Source organism: Adiantum capillus-veneris, chromosome 7 (genome assembly GCF_014529385.1).
Source record: "Adiantum capillus-veneris isolate H3 chromosome 7, ASM1452938v2, whole genome shotgun sequence".
Taxonomy (NCBI): Eukaryota; Viridiplantae; Streptophyta; class Polypodiopsida; order Polypodiales; family Pteridaceae; genus Adiantum; species Adiantum capillus-veneris.
The window spans coordinates 75,011,365-75,029,878 of NC_140937.1; the positions used below are offsets into that span (position 1 = coordinate 75,011,365).

General features: G+C 44.7%; 1 protein-coding gene across 8 annotated transcripts in view; it reads right to left on the reverse strand.

Annotated features, from left to right (window-relative positions):
- LOC147454072 (uncharacterized) overlaps window positions 1-18,514 on the reverse strand; it is a 96,971-nt gene that overhangs the window by 58,676 nt on the left and 19,781 nt on the right. For 6 of the 8 annotated variants that reach the window (XM_086516079.1, XM_086516073.1, XM_086516075.1 and 3 more), the window contains 5 exons: window positions 16,731-16,817; window positions 16,538-16,637; window positions 16,222-16,440; window positions 16,083-16,135; window positions 15,903-15,993 (listed from right to left, as the gene is read on the reverse strand). In XM_086516079.1, coding sequence (XP_086372205.1) covers window positions 15,903-15,993; window positions 16,083-16,135; window positions 16,222-16,440; window positions 16,538-16,637; window positions 16,731-16,817 — 550 coding nt within the window. The remainder of the gene's footprint in view (window positions 1-15,902; window positions 15,994-16,082; window positions 16,136-16,221; window positions 16,441-16,537; window positions 16,638-16,730; window positions 16,818-18,514) is intronic. The other 2 variants (XM_086516074.1, XM_086516076.1) reach the window with 1 other exon arrangement.

Here is an 18,514-nt window from a genome sequence, read left to right on the forward strand (position 1 = left end):
TTTCAGCCTTTTCTTCCTCAGACACAGGACAATCTTGTTTGCTAAGTTTCACATATGGTGGCAATGGAACACTCAATGCCTTTCCCTTCTCCATATTGAAACGTTGCAAAACCTTGTCAATATTCTCTGTTTGAGATAACCAAATCAACTTCTTTGATCTGTCTCTCTCAATGTGCATACCAAGTATATGACTTGCCTCACCCATGTCTTTCATGTCAAACGATTTTGCCATCTTTGACTTCAAAGCTGAAATTTCTTCCAAGTGTTTGCCAGCAATCAACATGTCATCTCTTTTGATGAAGCACAGAATTCAGAAAATTGGATGGATGCCATGCAATCAGAATAATATGATGCACTTATAGAAAATGACACATGGACTTTATGTGATTTGCCTCTGGCAAAAAGGCCATTGATACGAAGTGGGTTTACAAGTTGAAACGCAAACCAGATGGTGAGATTGATTGCCATAAGGCTCGACTTGTTGCAAAGGGTTATACACAGCAAAAAGGCATAGATTATGAAGAGACTTTTGCTCCCACTTGTCGTATGACTACTATGCGTTTTCTATGTGCATTGGCAGCTCATTCTGTTTGGGATGTACATCAATTAGACATTGTTACTGCTTTTTTGAATGGTGACATATTTGAGGAAGTTTATGTAGTGCAGCCTCGCGGTTTTGTCATAAAAGGACAAGAGGACAAAGTGTGCAAATGTAAGAAGGTTTTGTATGGGTTGAAGCAATCTCCTCGTGCTTGGTATGAGAAAGCTGACACTCATCGGGTCAAACAAGGCATTCGTAACAGTCCAACAAAACGCACATTGTATGTAAAGCGTGAGGGTGATGTACTTCTCATTGTGGTTCTTTATGTAATGATTTGTTGATCACTGGACCAAATGAGAGACATATTGCTGAATTCAAGGCTGATTTGAATGCTACTTTCAAGATGAAAGATTTGGGACTGTTGCATCATTACTTGGGTCTACAGTTTAAGCAGTGTGATGGTGGTATTGCCTTGTGTCAGAAAAGTTACATAGAGACATTGCTATGTAAGTTTGGACTTGAGGATTGCAAACCTATTGCCACTCCTATGGAAACAGGTTTGAAGTTGAGTCTACATGATGCTGGTGATCCTGCTGATGTCACTCTTTACCAAACTGTTGTTGGATGCCTCATTTAGGTATGCAACACGAGGCCGGATATTTAGTTTGCAGTCTCACAAGTCAGCAGATTTATGCATAGCCAAGGGTCTAAGCATTGGCAGGCTGTCAAGAGGACTTTTCGCTACCTTAGTGGCACTTTACATCTTGGCTTGTTTTATCCCAAGTGGGGATCATTGCCGCCAGACTTACATGCTTTTTTGGACTCAGATTGGGCTAGTTGTTTTGACACGCGAGTGTCCACAAGTGGTTTTTGTTTCATACTTGGCAGTTCATGTATATCATGGTTGAGCAAGAAGCAACCTACTGTGGCCACTTCGAGTTGAGAGGCTGAGTACAAGGCAATCTTCACAGCTACGGTTGAGTGTGTATGGCTCGGACGTTGTAGCATGCTACAGTCACTTTCACAGGACACACAGTTAGTACAGTTGGTATGGTCTGGTTCACACTGGACGGACTCTCTGACCTAGCAGTGACACGTGGCAGGGATACGGACGGTGGTCTAGTGGACATCGTGGCCAGGTCACCACCTCCACTCAGTCTGGAGATAGACTTAGATGGCTGACATTTATGAGCCGTTGGTGGCTCTTTATGGTGGTACATGTGAGTAGTATCTGTTGGGTCAGGAGGTTCATCTTCTTCATATATGGTCTAGCGTCGTCATCTAGGGCAGCGAGTCTATACACACAGCATGTCTGCATCATCCCTCCACATCTGAGCCTCGACACCCCCATTGTACCTGTGAGTTTTGGGCTGGAGCTGAGTGTGTTACCACGCCAGAGTTTGTATAGATTCTTTGAGATAGTCAAGTTCATATGTTCTGGTTTGTTGTTGTTGCTGTGTCTATGTGTTGATCAGCTGTTATCTATTGTTTCCTTTGTTTTCATTCTGTTTTGAGTGAGATGTCACGCACATTGCACTGAGGAGCACCCACTATAGAGAGCACGACACTATCCGCGCTACAGGTGCTCTCATTTTAGGCACGCCCAGTGGGACCTCAATTGAAGTCTCACTCTCTGTTGAGGTACAAATCGAGAAGCTAGCTAGTTTTACCTAACCTAGCCTACTTCGCCTCGCCTTGATCCAACCAAGCTCTCGTCCCGGTCTAGTCCTTCCTCATCCCTGGTCCAGCCAGGTGGTCTAGTCACTTGCCCTGGTCTAGTCCTTCCTCGTCTCTGGTCCAGCCAGGTGGTCTAGTCACTCGCCCCGGTCTAGTAGAGTCTAGACATGTGTTCAACCAGTTAAAGGTTTTCTTGCCCAAAGCTTTGTTGGGTTTGTGGTCACTGCATGACACATACAAGGCGGTCATTAGAGCGACAAAGCGCACTACTGAGTCCTCTGCAGTACTACAACAGAAGACGTCAACCTTTGGTACCTAGTAAAAGTCCACCAACCTCATCACCCATACCTCCATCCGGTTCTACATCTTCCAGGTCACCTTCCCCAATAAAGCTCTCTCCCATTTTGTTACGGCAAGTAATTGAGCAACGGGCTCCTGAGTAAACGGATATGGAGGCTTTGACCAGTGTTTTGGCCAAGGTAAACATCAAGTTTCCTACTTTCAAGGGACTCTCCTCAAAAGATGCAGACGACCATGCAAGGAGGTTTGTCTCTCTCTGTAGAGGTCGTGGTCTTAATAGAGAAGATTCTTATTTGGTACTCTTTCAATCTACCTTGGATGGCTTTGCAGACAAGTGGTACAGCCAGTTCGCAGAGAACCATTTTGCAACTTGGGCAACTTTAAGACGACAGTTTTGTGCCGCATTTGGGCCAGATGACTACCCTGAAAAGGTTTTGGATGAGTTGACCAACATGGTGCTCCAGCCAAAGGAGACTTTTGCAGAACTCATGACTAAAACCAAGTCTTTGGTCGCCAAGCTTCCTCAACCACCAGGTGAGTTCATGGTCAAGAAATGGGTAGAGAAGGCACTTCCAAAGACTTCTCAGCAAAAACTGAGAGAGAATCTCCGACCTGATGCCACCTTGGAGGAGTTTGTTGCGGCTGCTACTAGGATAGAGGGGGCACGGAAGCTGTTTACCAGCTCTTCTCAGGTAAAGACTCCTCTGTACTCTTGGAGAGTCCGTATGACCCTTTGACTTCCTTACGAAGGGAACTTGAAGCCCTAAAACTACAACACGCTCTTCAAGAGGAGAAATCAATCTCTCTTAGACAGGAGAAGGCCCCACATCAAGAGGCTTTGGATCAAATCAAGAGATAGCTAGAAGAGCTTCGGTGTCAGCAAGAGAATAAAGCTATGGTATGGTGCAGCCGTGTCGCTCTCCAGGACACCCTCCACAAGATTGTCCCCTTCTAGCTTATTGCCACTTCTGCGAAAAGTCTGGGCATGAGGACAAGGACTGCTACTACCTCCAGGGATTGCGACAAATACAACAAAGTCTTGGTCCTACTCTTCAACAATGGACAACACCTGCATCCAACATGGTCTCTCCCTGTGGCCATCCACACCACATGCCACCTTTATTGTCAGCCCCTCCTATGCAAGGTATGCAGAGCACTTTTACCTCTCAGAGCGTTTTATCACACCCATGCTCCCTCCCCACCTCATAGCTTCTATGCCTCCACCTCCAACTCCATGCACCAGGAGCAAGGACCACCTCGTCCTCCAACTCGTCCATTGAATCGGCCCATTTTGTGCTACAGATACGGAAAATATGGTCTTACCAAAGCAAATGCCCTCTGCTTGAAGGGTCCCCTCCCTGTCTCGTCATTGCCCTGAAACGAAGGATCACTATAGTAAAGATTGCCCTAAACTTCGTGCATCCACGGCTAAGAACCCAAGTCAACAGAACCCAAGTCAAAGCCAAAATGAGTTTACCTTTCCCCAGCTCAATTTGATAGCAGTTAGCACGACTCCTCAACCACCCCCTTCCGTCCATGTGGTTACCACTCAAGAGAAGTTGCAGTTGGTAGAGGAGCCAGCGGGCGTCCTCACCCGGGCCCAGAGAGCCGCTCTCGGTCTTAGTATTCCAACACGTTCAACTTCCCCACACATTCTCCCAACAATGGATACTCTACCTTCAGTTGGCGCCAAGCTTTCACTCAGTGAGAAGCAAGAATCCAAATCTTTGCTCTCCGATATTGATGAAGCCTTCATGGAAGCAGTGGTTGATCTACAGCAGATCAAGGTACCAGAAAAGCCACTAGAAGAAAAAGAAAAGCCTACAGCAAAGACAATCTTGAAGAACACTTTTCAACAAGTGTCGCTCTATGACATGCTCCGGCTAGATGCAAGTTTTCGAAGTGACAGCTTTACAATTATTCAATCACTTTACCCCGGAGCAAGTCCTAGTGGCGGGCACCTCCCAGTGCAACCATTCAAGTCTTATATGATATCCCATCACGCTGCTCCCCTCACGGATTATAGAAGCCCTTGTCTCACCGTGTCCATCTTGGGGCAACAATTTTCAAGAATAATTGTGGATGGTGGATCTGGCATCAATATGATGCCTGAGTTCACTATGATGGCTTTAGGCCTGCAGCCTACTCAACCTGCCCCCTTCACAGTAACATTGGCCGACCAGAGGATTGTACACCCTATGGGCATAGTGGAAAACATGCCTCTATACGTACAAGATTTCACTTTTAGTTTGGATTTTGTTGTGATTCGTCTTCCACAGGTGGAGGGCGGATTTCCCTTGCTTATCGGTAGACCATGGCTACGACATACTAAAGCACTTCATGATTGGGGAAACGATGCCATGTGGATACATACTCCTGGCTCCCCGATGCAACCAATTCGCCAAGAAGGAGGCATGGATCCCATCGTGCAACATAGTTCTTTGTCCCTAGCAACCAGCCTTGAATTGGAACAACCTACTCCACCTGACGGGTCAAATGATGATCTGTTGGAGTGGTTGGATGCTACCAAATCTATGCCTGTTTTGGAGTCTCGATTCGCTCTTTACCTGAAGGTACACCCTCTTCCAATGTTTCCACAGTAACTAAACCTAATGAGCCACCTGAGCGAGCTCAAAGGTTGAAAGTCACAGAAGCTGCTCCTGATGCGCCCTTGGTGGAAGCCTTTGAATTTGGTGAGCCTATGAAGAATCATAGAAGCGGGATCACCTCTACAAGAGTTCAACCCCCCTCAAACATCAGCCCTAGTGGTGTCTGCTTCTCCGACCAGAACAAAGCTCTCCTCTGTGTCTAGCGATCTGCCTTCACAGAGCCCGTCCTGCTTGATGAATTCCTTGCTCATGATAGTTGTCTTGCTCATGGTACCTCCTCATGCTCTCCATCAACTGCTGCGCTCTGTAGAATCTCCTCTCTCAACCAGTGGACCATGGAATTCATATACAATGGAACACGAATTCTTCCGGCTATACCTTGCATTGGAGATGAATATAAATTTGCTATCTGCCACCCCTCACACCCTCTCATCCCCATCTACCCCCTATCCCCTACACCCTACCCTCCCCCTCACACTCACTCACCCCCCCCTACACCCCCCCCGCCCATGCCCACTCACCCTCGCCTTGCCCTTGCCCCTACCCACCCCCTTCCACCCCTCGCCCCTATCTAGCCTCCCCTCGCCCCTACCCACCCCCTCCCTCGCCCTTGACCCCCCCCCCCCCCCCCCCCCCCCCCCCCCCCCTACCCCCCCCCCCTCCCCCCCCTCGCCCCCCACCCCCTCCCTCGCCCTCGTCCCCCCTACCCCACCTAGGCCTCGCCCCCCTACCTACCCCTCGCCCTACCCCCTACCTACCTCGTCCCACTACCTAGGCCTCGCCCCCCTACCAACCCCTCACCCTCCCCCTACCTAGGCCTCACCCCCTACCTACTACCTACCCACCCCTCGGCCATTTACTACCCTCGCCCCTACTACCCACTTCCCCCTCGCCCCTATCTAGCCTCCCTAGCCCCCTCACCCCTGTCTAGCTCTACCCACCCCTTCCTCTCTAGAAAATATGCTGAAAAAAGAAAGCAATTTGTACACTCTGCTCTGCCAGGGCTGCTAGCTTTTGGAGTTTCTGAAGCAAGTCTTTTGATGTTTCGCAGCAGACGAGCAAGATAAAGAGCCTTTTGGTTGTTTTCTTGTGGCTTGCATTCACCTGGTTGCCATCCCGTTGTTGTTAATGCTTTTCGTTATGCCATCACGAATGGAGCTTAACCTTATTTGCGGTGTTACTCCACCTTATGGTAATCCCTCTTTTCGAGAAGAGTGTTGTGCAGAAAGTGTTGCAAGGTTCATCTGCAAGCATGGACCAGGTCATTTTCCTCTCACTATGGTTATGGAAGATAAAGATGCGTTGGATCCAAACCGAGCATATCTCTTTGTTGTGGAGCCTCATTCTGTTTTGCAAATTGGGATTCTTGGACTATGCAATCATATTGGGTTCCTGCCTATTCAAAGGCTTAAGGCGTTTGCAAGCAGTGCAGTGTTTTTATCTCCACTTTTTGAGGCATGTAAGGTCATGGTTGGGCCTAGCACCTGCTTCACGAATGATGTACGGATGCAGTACCTAGTGGCTCGAAGATTTCCGCAAAGCTTTGGGCTTACTCCCCTTTGTGGATTGATCATATCCTCAGGGCATGGCACTTCCATTTACTCATGTGCCAGCTCTCGTTCACCGCATCACTCCAAGGGGGATTTGTTACCATATACATGTGGTAGTGATGTGTGTGAACACACTAGGACCGCAGGGGCATTTTTTCCCTCTTTAGGAGGTTTTTTCCCCCGTGCATTGTATATACGCCCATCACTCTAGGGCTATCCATCTTTCCATTGCACACTAAGTAAGACACTCTCTATTGTGTGCCTTGAGCTTCCTTCGTCTTCTCCAAGCTGTGTGCGTTTCTCTGCAACCCTAATTCCAACAATGCCTATTCAAAAAATAAGAGTACACAATCGTCTTCCTTTAGTTTCAAATCTCGTCGATGTCGATCTGCTACCTTCTTATGTCATTCTTGAGACTTCTCTAAAGCCTTGCAGACCTTGGCAAAAGCAGGGTCCAAGTCCCTCGTGGACTGGTCGGCTTCAAAAATCTTGTCTTTAGTACTGAGAAAGGGAGGAACCTTCTGAGCACCTTCAATTATCTCAAATGGCACCCTCCCCGTCGAAGAGTGAACCGTGTTATTGTAGGCAAATTCCACCAAATTCTTGTTCACTGGAGCGGCAGTTTCTTGAAGGTCATGTCTCCAGAATTGCACTTCGTCTTCCACCAATGAGGCAGAGTATGTTGCAGTTTCTAGTTCCAATAAGGAAGCTGTGTGGTTATCTCGTCTAGTGGGAGATTTTGGTAAACACCAGATTCCAGTGCTACATTGCGACAGCCAGAGTGCGATTGTGTTAGTAAAGAACCCCGTGTTTCACTCCAAGTCATAAAGGTCAGGTATCATGTGGTACGAGATATTTTGGCTACCAAACGCATTGAGTTAGTCAAAGTTCACACAAATGAAAACCCAACGGATGCTCTAACAAAGAGCAGAGCGGTTCGCACATTGCATAGAGATGATGGGCGTAGGGTGAAGCTAGGGTCATGCTTCACGTTTTGTACATTTGTACATAGTAGCACCTACATTCTTTAGCCACTTGGGCCACGTTGGCCTTCAAGTGCAAGATTATTGGGTTTTAGGCCAAGTGCCCGGTGGCCATGGCCGGACGCCTATTAGTTTGTTCTTTTGTTCATAAAGATAATAAGGAGGAGAGTGTTTTCACTCTCTCAAGCTCCACCAAAAGAACTCTCTATATTGTTTTTCCCTTCCCCCTTCTATTAGTCTGTTCTTTTGTTCATAAAGATAATAAGGAGGAGAGTGTTTTCACTCTCTCAAGCTCCACCAAAAGAACTCTCTATATTGTTTTTCCCTTCCCCCTTCTCTCCATTCTCTCTCTTGCACTCACCGCACAATCGGATCCATCTGTACATACGATAGTGTTTTTTGGTTTGCTCAAGGTGTTGTCTAGTTTTGTGGTTGCACCAACGTGAAGGAGATAGCTCGCCTGGTAGGCCTTCAGAGAAATAGTCAGCCTACACCAGTAGAAATTCTTGTCGTTCCTTTTCTAGATCAGACATATTTGACCTTTGTTCATCATTCAGTTCTTTCAAGAAGATCGAGTAAACAAAAACATTGGATTTCATAAATTTGAAAATGGCCGAAGCCGATACAAGTGGGATAGACTCACCCTTCAATTCCACAGCAAGTACAATCTCTCGGCCCTTCTCATTCTTCAAGATGGCTTTCCTTGCCCTATAATCGACCACGACAGTGTTCTTATGGAACCAAGGGATTCCTAGGAGGACGTCACACCCTTCCAAAGGCATGATGTAAAAGTCCTCGTGCCCAAAATATCCTTGACAATGCAAACAAACTTTCCAATGACAGGTATAATGGCAACAGGGTGACGCTAGAACAGCCTCAGCCTGTGGCCCCATTTCCTCGGGCATAATTCCAAGTCGAGCTGCCAATTCAGGTGAAATAAAATTGGCCTTGCCTCCTCCATCAAAGAAGATTAGGGCTTCTTGGTCTCGCATTTTACCCCATGCTCTGCAAAGTTCAATGCTTTCGTCCATCTGATCCAAGTCAATCCCCACATAGTCTGGTACCAGTCCTGCTTTCGTCTTTCCTTTTCTTCTGCGCTCTTCGACTGCTCTGAAACTCTCTAGTTTGTCTTTTGGTTGTCCTTTGGGTGCCTTTTGCGGGCACCGTGCTCACACATGTCTATGTTCTCCACATTCAAGTCGCTTCCCTGTTTTTAGATAGTCAGATCACCGTTCGTCCGTCAATCGGGGACGCGTGTCTTTCTTTTTCTGAAACCTTTCTCGTCTTCTATTACCGTTATTGGAATTTTGTACGGTCCTTGTTGTCAAGAGTTGATTAATTGGATACTAAGAGTATCCGCATGCATTGAAAATCCCTGCTTCGCATGTCTCATCAGTTGTTGAATGGACTTGGACTTTTGCAATGAACGGTAGTCTCGTATCTCTTTAGGTAGACCACAACAAAATCGCTCGATCTGTTCCTTAAAGGTGATCTTTTTAAAAGAAGACACCGGTAGAAAAGTATCCCAAAATCTCTGGCAGTAGGTATCCAAAGTATCTTCCTTTGTTATTCGAAGATAGTTTCAAGCAGTAACCACATCACGTTCGTACTCCTGAGTGAGCCAAGAGGAAGTGATAAGCCGCTTGAACTGTAGCCACTTCGTTGGTGCTTCCTCTCTTAACAAAAGAGTGGACCACCAAGTCTGTGCATTTTCCTTCAGATAGGATGCTACCCTCCTGACCTTGGAGTGCTTTGAATAGCGCCCTCTTGAATAAGCTATGTCGAATTGTTGAATAAAAGCGAGGGCCTTGTGGGTATCTCAGAAGCCTGAAAAAGTATCAAACTTTAGTCCTTGTCCACCCTCCTTGAAATCTTTGGTTTTCTTGCTCGTCCTCAAGAAAGTCATATTGGTTGGCTCTGTAAAAATGCTTCCTCTTAGAATAAAACATCAATTCATCGGAGTCCGAACTCTCAGAAGAGGATGAAGCCTCCTCCGAGCTATCTTTCGGTGGGTTCTGCTCTTCTTAGCCTTCTTCTTGTTCTTTCTGTGTCTTTGGGTCTTTCTTCATTTCTTGGACTTTCTGTCCTATCACTGAAATCAGAAGAGGAAGAGCTATTGGAACTATCAGAAGAGGATGAGAACGAGCTCCACACACCCTCAAAGTGTAACAGACTAGGGCACCCCAAGTCGAGAATCTGGCACTACACACGGTAGAATTACTTTACACTTAAACCACAGTTCAATTGAGTCGACACGGCCCAACATAGTTCCGTGCCCAGAGAGATTGGCCCCAAAGACTAGTGCCCCTTTCAGTATTTCTTTTTACATTAATGCTTGAGCAAAGTACAATTGCCAGCGGGTCCTCTCTATTCAAAGGCTCGTCAGCACAACTGAGCCAGAGAGTGGCTCTTGGGTCATATTTAAAGGCCCTTAGCCATTGAAAAGCAGTTACATGAAAATATCCAAACTCAAAAGCAAATTGCACAAAAAGCTGGTCAGTGTTTTCCGCCAGCGTGAATTGCGGAATTCTGTACGCTACCATGCCATCACTGTCAACGCGAATCCCGGCCGTCCGTACAGCCAACCAGCACGTTTTCTAGTGGGTTTGTACAGTCTGTCTCCTGTCTTCGGTTAAATTCCTAGTGGCCCTTGGGGCCCTCTTGGTAGGTGCCCATAAGTTGGAACAACTTATGGCATTTGGTCTTTGTCATTAATTCATGCCACGTCATAATTTTGTGACATACCCCCCTTTTAAAAGAATTGTAATTGCCCTCAATTACACCTGCAAAAACAGATAGAAGCCATAAACCAATTCAGACACCGACTCTAAGTACCAATGCACTAGACGGCACAAATCTAGCACTTGCACAAAGACGAATGTTAGGGCCTAATGTGTCAAGGCACTTATCTTTTTGGAGTTTTAACTAAGGTCTTAGCTTTAAAACCTTAAGGGCATGTTTACACAAGTACCTTTGCTTGAGTAGTTTAAAATACCCGGAATGTCTTATGGCGTGTAGCAGTTTTTGATGTAACAAACGGGCAATTTGCAGTTTCCCTGTAGCCATACTGCTGTTTTGCCCTGTAGTTTTGATGGTGATGATGAATACACAGTGAAGCAATACTTTCTTATCTTAATTATGGTGTTTCTTATTCATATACTTTGCAGTTCTATGATTAAATGAGCAGTCTCCTGTAGTCGTTTTCCTTTATATTGCATGTTTTTTTACTGAATACTTGTTAGGGCTGTGAGCCCCTAACAACGACTTAGTCAGTGCACATTCAGATCATATCTAAATCAATCACATAAAATTCCATCCAGATCCAAGACCATGATTCTTGGCAATGTATTTAGTAATCGCATCTAGATCCACACCGGACCTCACTGATGTCGGATTAACTAATTCTTATTGCGATCATGTCTATAGAATCTCAAGACTGAAATGTTGCAACCATTTCGTCTTTCGATCCTGCACTCAAACAAAATCACATGAGAGAGTACACATCAATCAGATTCAAGTTCAGGAATTCCCATTTCCAATTTTCTTATTCATAAAGTCATACAGCAGAATCATGTCAGCACAGCAGTATCCCTGAAATCCAAAGGGAAATCAGTGATAGTATCTATTCTGGAACGAGCTATCTTTCGGTGGGTTCTGCTCTTCTTAGCCTTCTTCTTGTTCTTTCTGTGTCTTTGGGTCTTTCTTCATTTCTTGGACTTTCTGTCCTATCACTGAAATCAGAAGAGGAAGAGCTATTGGAACTATCAGAAGAGGATGAGAACGAGCTCCACACACCCTCAAAGTGTAACAGACTAGGGCACCCCAAGTCGAGAATCTGGCACTACACACGGTAGAATTACTTTACACTTAAACCACAGTTCAATTGAGTCGACACGGCCCAACATAGTTCCGTGCCCAGAGAGATTGGCCCCAAAGACTAGTGCCCCTTTCAGTATTTCTTTTTACATTAATGCTTGAGCAAAGTACAATTGCCAGCGGGTCCTCTCTATTCAAAGGCTCGTCAGCACAACTGAGCCAGAGAGTGGCTCTTGGGTCATATTTAAAGGCCCTTAGCCATTGAAAAGCAGTTACATGAAAATATCCAAACTCAAAAGCAAATTGCACAAAAAGCTGGTCAGTGTTTTCCGCCAGCGTGAATTGCGGAATTCCGTACGCTACCATGTCATCACTGTCAACGCGAATCCCGGCCGTCCGTACAGCCAACCAGCACGTTTTCTAGTGGGTTTGTACAGTCTGTCTCCTGTCTTCGGTTAAATTCCTAGTGGCCCTTGGGGCCCTCTTGGTAGGTGCCCATAAGTTGGAACAACTTATGGCATTTGGTCTTTGTCATTAATTCATGCCACGTCATAATTTTGTGACATACCCCCCTTTTAAAAGAATTGTAATTGCCCTCAATTACACCTGCAAAAACAGATAGAAGCCATAAACCAATTCAGACACCGACTCTAAGTACCAATGCACTAGACGGCACAAATCTAGCACTTGCACAAAGACGAATGTTAGGGCCTAATGTGTCAAGGCACTTATCTTTTTGGAGTTTTAACTAAGGTCTTAGCTTTAAAACCTTAAGGGCATGTTTACACAAGTACCTTTGCTTGAGTAGTTTAAAATACCCGGAATGTCTTATGGCGTGTAGCAGTTTTTGATGTAACAAACGGGCAATTTGCAGTTTCCCTGTAGCCATACTGCTGTTTTGCCCTGTAGTTTTGATGGTGATGATGAATACACAGTGAAGCAATACTTTCTTATCTTAATTATGGTGTTTCTTATTCATATACTTTGCAGTTCTATGATTAAATGAGCAGTCTCCTGTAGTCGTTTTCCTTTATATTGCATGTTTTTTTACTGAATACTTGTTAGGGCTGTGAGCCCCTAACAACGACTTAGTCAGTGCACATTCAGATCATATCTAAATCAATCACATAAAATTCCATCCAGATCCAAGACCATGATTCTTGGCAATGTATTTAGTAATCGCATCTAGATCCACACCGGACCTCACTGATGTCGGATTAACTAATTCTTATTGCGATCATGTCTATAGAATCTCAAGACTGAAATGTTGCAACCATTTCGTCTTTCGATCCTGCACTCAAACAAAATCACATGAGAGAGTACACATCAATCAGATTCAAGTTCAGGAATTCCCATTTCCAATTTTCTTATTCATAAAGTCATACAGCAGAATCATGTCAGCACAGCAGTATCCCTGAAATCCAAAGGGAAATCAGTGATAGTATCTATTCTGGAACGAGTATCTCCTCGCTCTCTTCCACCTCAGGTTGCTCATCCGGCTCCCTGTCAACTGGCACCTCACCCTTAAAAGGTTTCAAGCGACTCACATGAAAAACATTGTGAATCTTCCAAGTGTCTAGCAACTTGAGTCTGAAGGATACATCATTTATCTTTTCTTGAATCTGGAAAGGGCCATAATACCTCATGCTAAGCTTTAGAAAAAGCCACTCCTTTCCCTTTCATAGGCGTGACTTCTCAAAGCGTAAGAGCACCCAGTCATCTTTCTTCAACTTCAAGTCGTGTTTATGTTTATCTGCTGCCTTCTTATGCCGTGCTTGAGACTTTTCTAGAGCCTCTGCAAAAGCAGTGTCCAAATCCCTCGTGTACTGATCTGTTTCAAAAATCTTGTCTTTGGTGCTTAGAAAGGGAGGAACCTTCTTAGCACCTTCGATTACCTCAAATGGTGCCTTCCCCGTTGAAGAGTGAACAGTATTGTTGTAGGTAAATTCCACAAAAGGCAAGTACGTTTCCCATTTGAGTCTTCTAATCCGAAATGTAAGACTTCAATAAATCCAGAACCACTAAATTGGCTATCTCATATTGCTCATCTAACTGTGGGTAGAATGAGGATGAGAATTGCAACCGTGTGCCAATGTTCTCCCAGATTTCCCTCCAAAACAAACTCGTGAATCCAGGATCTCTGTCCGAGACTATCGACTTAGGCAAGCCATGTAACCAAAAAATATGTGCAATGAACAGTCTCGCCAAATGAACAGGCTTGACCGTCTTTTTTACTGTTATAAAGTGAGCTTGCTTGCTAGATTTGTCAATAATTGTCCAAATGCCATCATGCCCACTTTGAGTCTTGGGAAGGTCAAAAATGAAATCCATAGCAATGCTTTCCCAGGGGCAAGAGGGAATGAGTAAATGCTGTAGAAGTCCTGGTGCCCTATGCCTGTCAAACTTGACCTTTTGGTATACTAAGCAATTGTGAATAAAGTCATCCACATCCTTTTTGAGCCTTGGCCAATAGAAGTGACGCTCAACACCCTTCAAGGTGGTATCTATGCCGCGGTGGCCCGTAAAAGGTAGACAATGGCACTCTGTCAAAACCTTTTTCTCAAAGGATGTGTAACGCACAACATCGTTTTCGGCGTCCCGTATTAAATAGCCTGAAACTGTCTTTCCCCTCTATATCCGTATAAAAATGTCAACAAAATCAAGATTTTTGGCGTACTAGTCGACCATATCCTCGAAGCTTCGGTGATGTATAGCGGAAATAGCCAGAACCAAGGGCTTCCGAGACAATGCATCTGCCACTAAGTTCCTATGTCCCTAAACATGGACAATCTAGAAGTGAAACTATGACAGGATGTTAGCCCACCGCATCTGCTTTTCCGAAAGCTGCTTCTGTGACAAGTAGCGTAAACTATGATAATCCGTAAAGACTGTAAAATCAGCTCCAAGTAAATAGTGTCGCCACTGCGTAAGAGCATGGATAACTGCCAATAGCTCTTTCTCATAAATTTGTGCTACCATCTTTGGATGTGAAAACATCCTACTCTCATAAGCAATGACATGGCCTTCCGGCACCAAAATTGCGCCCAGACTGCGACCACAAGCATCGCAGTAAACTTCAAATGATTTTTGCAAGTCTGGCAAGGCCAACACTGGTCCTGTTGTCATCTTTTCCTTGAGAACCTGAAAGGCCGTAATTTCTTTTGGTCCCCAAGTAAAAGGAACTCCTTTCTAAGTCAGAATATGCAAGGGAGAAGCAATCTTTGCAAATTTTCGAATGAACAGAGGATAATAAGAGCACAAGCCTCGGAAACTTTAAAGTTCATGAACATTTTTCACTTCGGGCCAATCATGGATAGTCTCTATTTTGGCCTCATCTTTCGACAACGTCGCCAAGTTCATCTTCAGTAAACATCCTTGGGACAGGAGGTTTCTTGAGGTTTAACTTTAGTTGGGAATCAATGGCTTTCTGCCATTAAGTATGCACTCGATCGGGTGCCGGGTCAAAAATTTGGCATACTATGGATCCTTCGAAAATTAGAGCATCTGCTTTGCGCAATCATCAACCTGCTGCTGACGTTGCATCTCCATTAGTTGATACTCCGTGAGCCGAGGTGACTCATATTCTTTATCTGTTGTTCCATCTGAATTTTCCGCATTCCGGAAGAAGGAAGTGTCAGGAAGGTTCGTTTGATTCTTGTAAGAATCATCACCAGAACCCATGTGTCGCGCGGAAAAAGGGATCGGATTTCCCGGTAGAAGAGAAATCGGCTGAGCTCTGATACCACTGTAACAGACTTGGGCACCCCAAGTCCAGGATCTGGCGCGACACATTAGAATCACTTAAAAATACTTCACACTTAAACCACATTTCAATTGAGTCGACACAGCCCGGCATAGTTCCGTGCCCAGAGATTGGCCCCAAAGACTGGCGCCCCTTTCAGTATTTCTTTTTACATTAATGCTTGAGCAAAGTACAATTGCCCGCGGGTCCTCTCTATTCAAAGGCTCGTCAGCACAACTGAGCGAGAGAGTGGCCCTTGGGTCTTATTTAAAGGCCCTTAGCCATTGAAAAGCAGTTACATGAAAATATCCAAACTCAAAAGCAAATTGCCCAAAAAGTTGGTCAGCGTTTTCAGCCAGTGTGAATTGCGGAATTCCGTACGCTACCATGTCAACACTGACAGCGCGAATCCCGGCCGTCCGTACAGCCAGCCAGCACGTAAACCTTAAACCATCACTTCTTTATTCCATATCAAGTAGTGAACTAGTGACATCAAGTGTGGTGTCTGTTACACATATTACATTCCCAGCTACAAATCTGATTCTTCAGAGACTTTGGCTGAATCTATTACCTTTTTCAAACAATGAGGTTTAACAAGGATCTGTCAATGCCCTAGCTGCCACAAGTGCCTACTGCTTGTAGTCTGTGAGTGACTGGTTAAACAGATAGATTATAATTGCTTACCATGCGGTTATATTTTGTTGTCGCAACAAGAACTTTAGTGTCTCCAACCTCCAAGTCTTGCCGTTGTGTTTTAAATCTTGACCTCTTGCGTCTAAGATCCATGAAACAAAAGACAAGCAAAAGTTAGAGTTTTATTGGGATCTTATGTGAACTAGTTGCAAAATGCACATCCGATTGAACCTTCTGAATTCTTCTCTGCATCCAGGAGATGGTCCAGACGGATTAATGACCTGCTGAAAAAACCATGTTTGATTGATTTTTTACCACATCAAACTTCACTGCTATGAAAACTTTGTGTTCTCAATATTCACCACTGTACCTGTGTGCTCAGTGAAAAGAAACCATGTGGTTCGAGCCGTAATTGGACCACATTTTTTTTCAGAATAAAGGTTCCTGGGAAACGCATCACATTCATTTGCCTCATCTCGAACCTGTCCCAGCTATTGATATGTTGGAAACCAAACTTCTGCTTCCATGTGTTCAACAGCTGAGGTACAGCTGGAAGTAAGAGCTTTCTCACCCCCAATTCATGGAGCATCTGTAAGAGACAGCACGATCAAAATAGAAAATGAAATTTTTTTGAATTTTCAAATGTATAACAGTAATTACAAAGTATAAATAATTTAAAAAATGACCTTCTCAAGCACACCCATTAGCTGCCTACACATCCCTTTGCGGCGATGTCGAAATCGGGTGCCAATAAATGGCATTTCAGCAAGCCTGGAGCCATGAATCCTGCAGCAGCCAAACCAAACAATCACAAGGTTTAATGCATCTGGAGAAAACCTTAGTACACAACAAAATAAAATTGGTTCTGGCACCAATAACCTGACTGTTGCAACTGAGATCAGTTCACATCCTCTTTCTAGGATCAATGTGTAAAAACCAGGACAGTTCAAGCGGGTCATAGCTGACCTGCCACCATAAGAAATTATAAATGCATGCCCAAGCTAAATCCATAGGATCAAATTTAATGCATTCTTGTGCATGTATTCATCAGATAAGCAAATAAACCCTGCCTACATAAGCTGAACAATGTAATATAGTACGATACAACAGATAAACGTATACGAGTGTGTGTGTGTGTGTGTGTGTGTGTGTGTGTGTGTGTGTGTGTGCGCGCGCGCGCGAGGGGGGGGGGGAGGCTCGGCTAGTATTAGAGTCAATTTCTGCAAATCGACGCTTCTGCCGCTTAAGAGATTGTTCCTCTGAATGTGATTGCCAGGCATTTGAGCTATCCAGTTGGATGGAATGTCACTCACATTCAAAAATTAGATTGGTTATGCAACGCTTAAATGTCAAATTGCATTACTAGAAATTATCCACATGGCCATTACATGTTCGCTTGCAAATCATTCAAAGTATCTTGATGGCTTATGTCCAGTTCTATTTGCCATTGTTGCATTGGCCTCGTCATTGTCTCACTTATCTTATGTCATCTATTGGGAAACTTTGCACTCCTAAGCACTTTGGTGGTCTCAATATCTTGGACTTGTTAGAGAAGCCATGTTGTTGCCTACTCTTGTGCAACAAACTCAGCCTTGGGCTCTTATGCTTGCCTACATGTGTCAGTATTACTTCCTCCTTTCGTCAATGGCAATCGTCTCTCTTAGTGGTCGTGTTTGGCAAGATGGAAGGACAAATTCATGGATGTCCTTTTACTTCCAGTTTGATTTCTCCTTGGAAAGATGTTACAATTCATTTATCATGGCATGGTCGACAACAGCAAGAAGAGAATTCGCATCATTTGGAGAGTCTTCATTGGAGTTAGGCATTCTCTCTTACTTTGGTTGACCGTTTGCCTCGCCAAGCATACTTTCTCTCTTGTCATGACCTTCGCGTAGTTGGTGATGTGGTTGATGAGGCGGGCTATACTTTTAAGTTTCCCCTTGCCGCTCGCCGTTTTGGATTGGGTATGCATTACCATCAGCTCTAGAGAGAGCTTCAACACATGTTGGTTGACTTTTTACCCATTGCGCCTTTGGCTAATGGTTCCCGCATGTCTGATTGAATTTTCCAAGACATGCCTTTTGAGGCCATTTCTGCCGATCAGATTTATGCTCTTCTACCGTGGCCTTGGCTTGCTGAACATTATAATGCCCTATGGTCCATGCACAATCCTGATACCTGGTAAAAGAAGCCACTCTGTGCCCTTTGGAAGCATCACTTACCTTTGAAGGAACGATTGTCTCTCTGGAGATGCTTGCTTGGAGTTCTCCCGGTGGGCACTTTTCTTAGTGCACGTCATTTCTGCTCTTCTTGTTGTGTTCGTTGTTCAACTTCAGAAGAGACTGTTAGTCACCTGCTTTGGGATTGCTCCAGTACTAGAGTTTTTCTTCGCCGCATATCAGCTTGCATGCGGCTCTATTTCCCCTCTATGATCTTCTATAAACTGTTTTGGGCTTTTGGCATTCTCCCACCTTCCTTACAATGATTTGCGGACTTCTTTATGTGGATCAGATTTTGGGCTTATTGGACCCTGTGGCATCAACGTAATGGCTGTATGTTTCATTGCTCTAATGAAGATTCTTTTCAATTTTTCAAGCTTTCCCTTAGGCAATCTTTATGTTTTGCCTTGGAAGTTGGTGATATCACCCCAGAGATGCATCAGC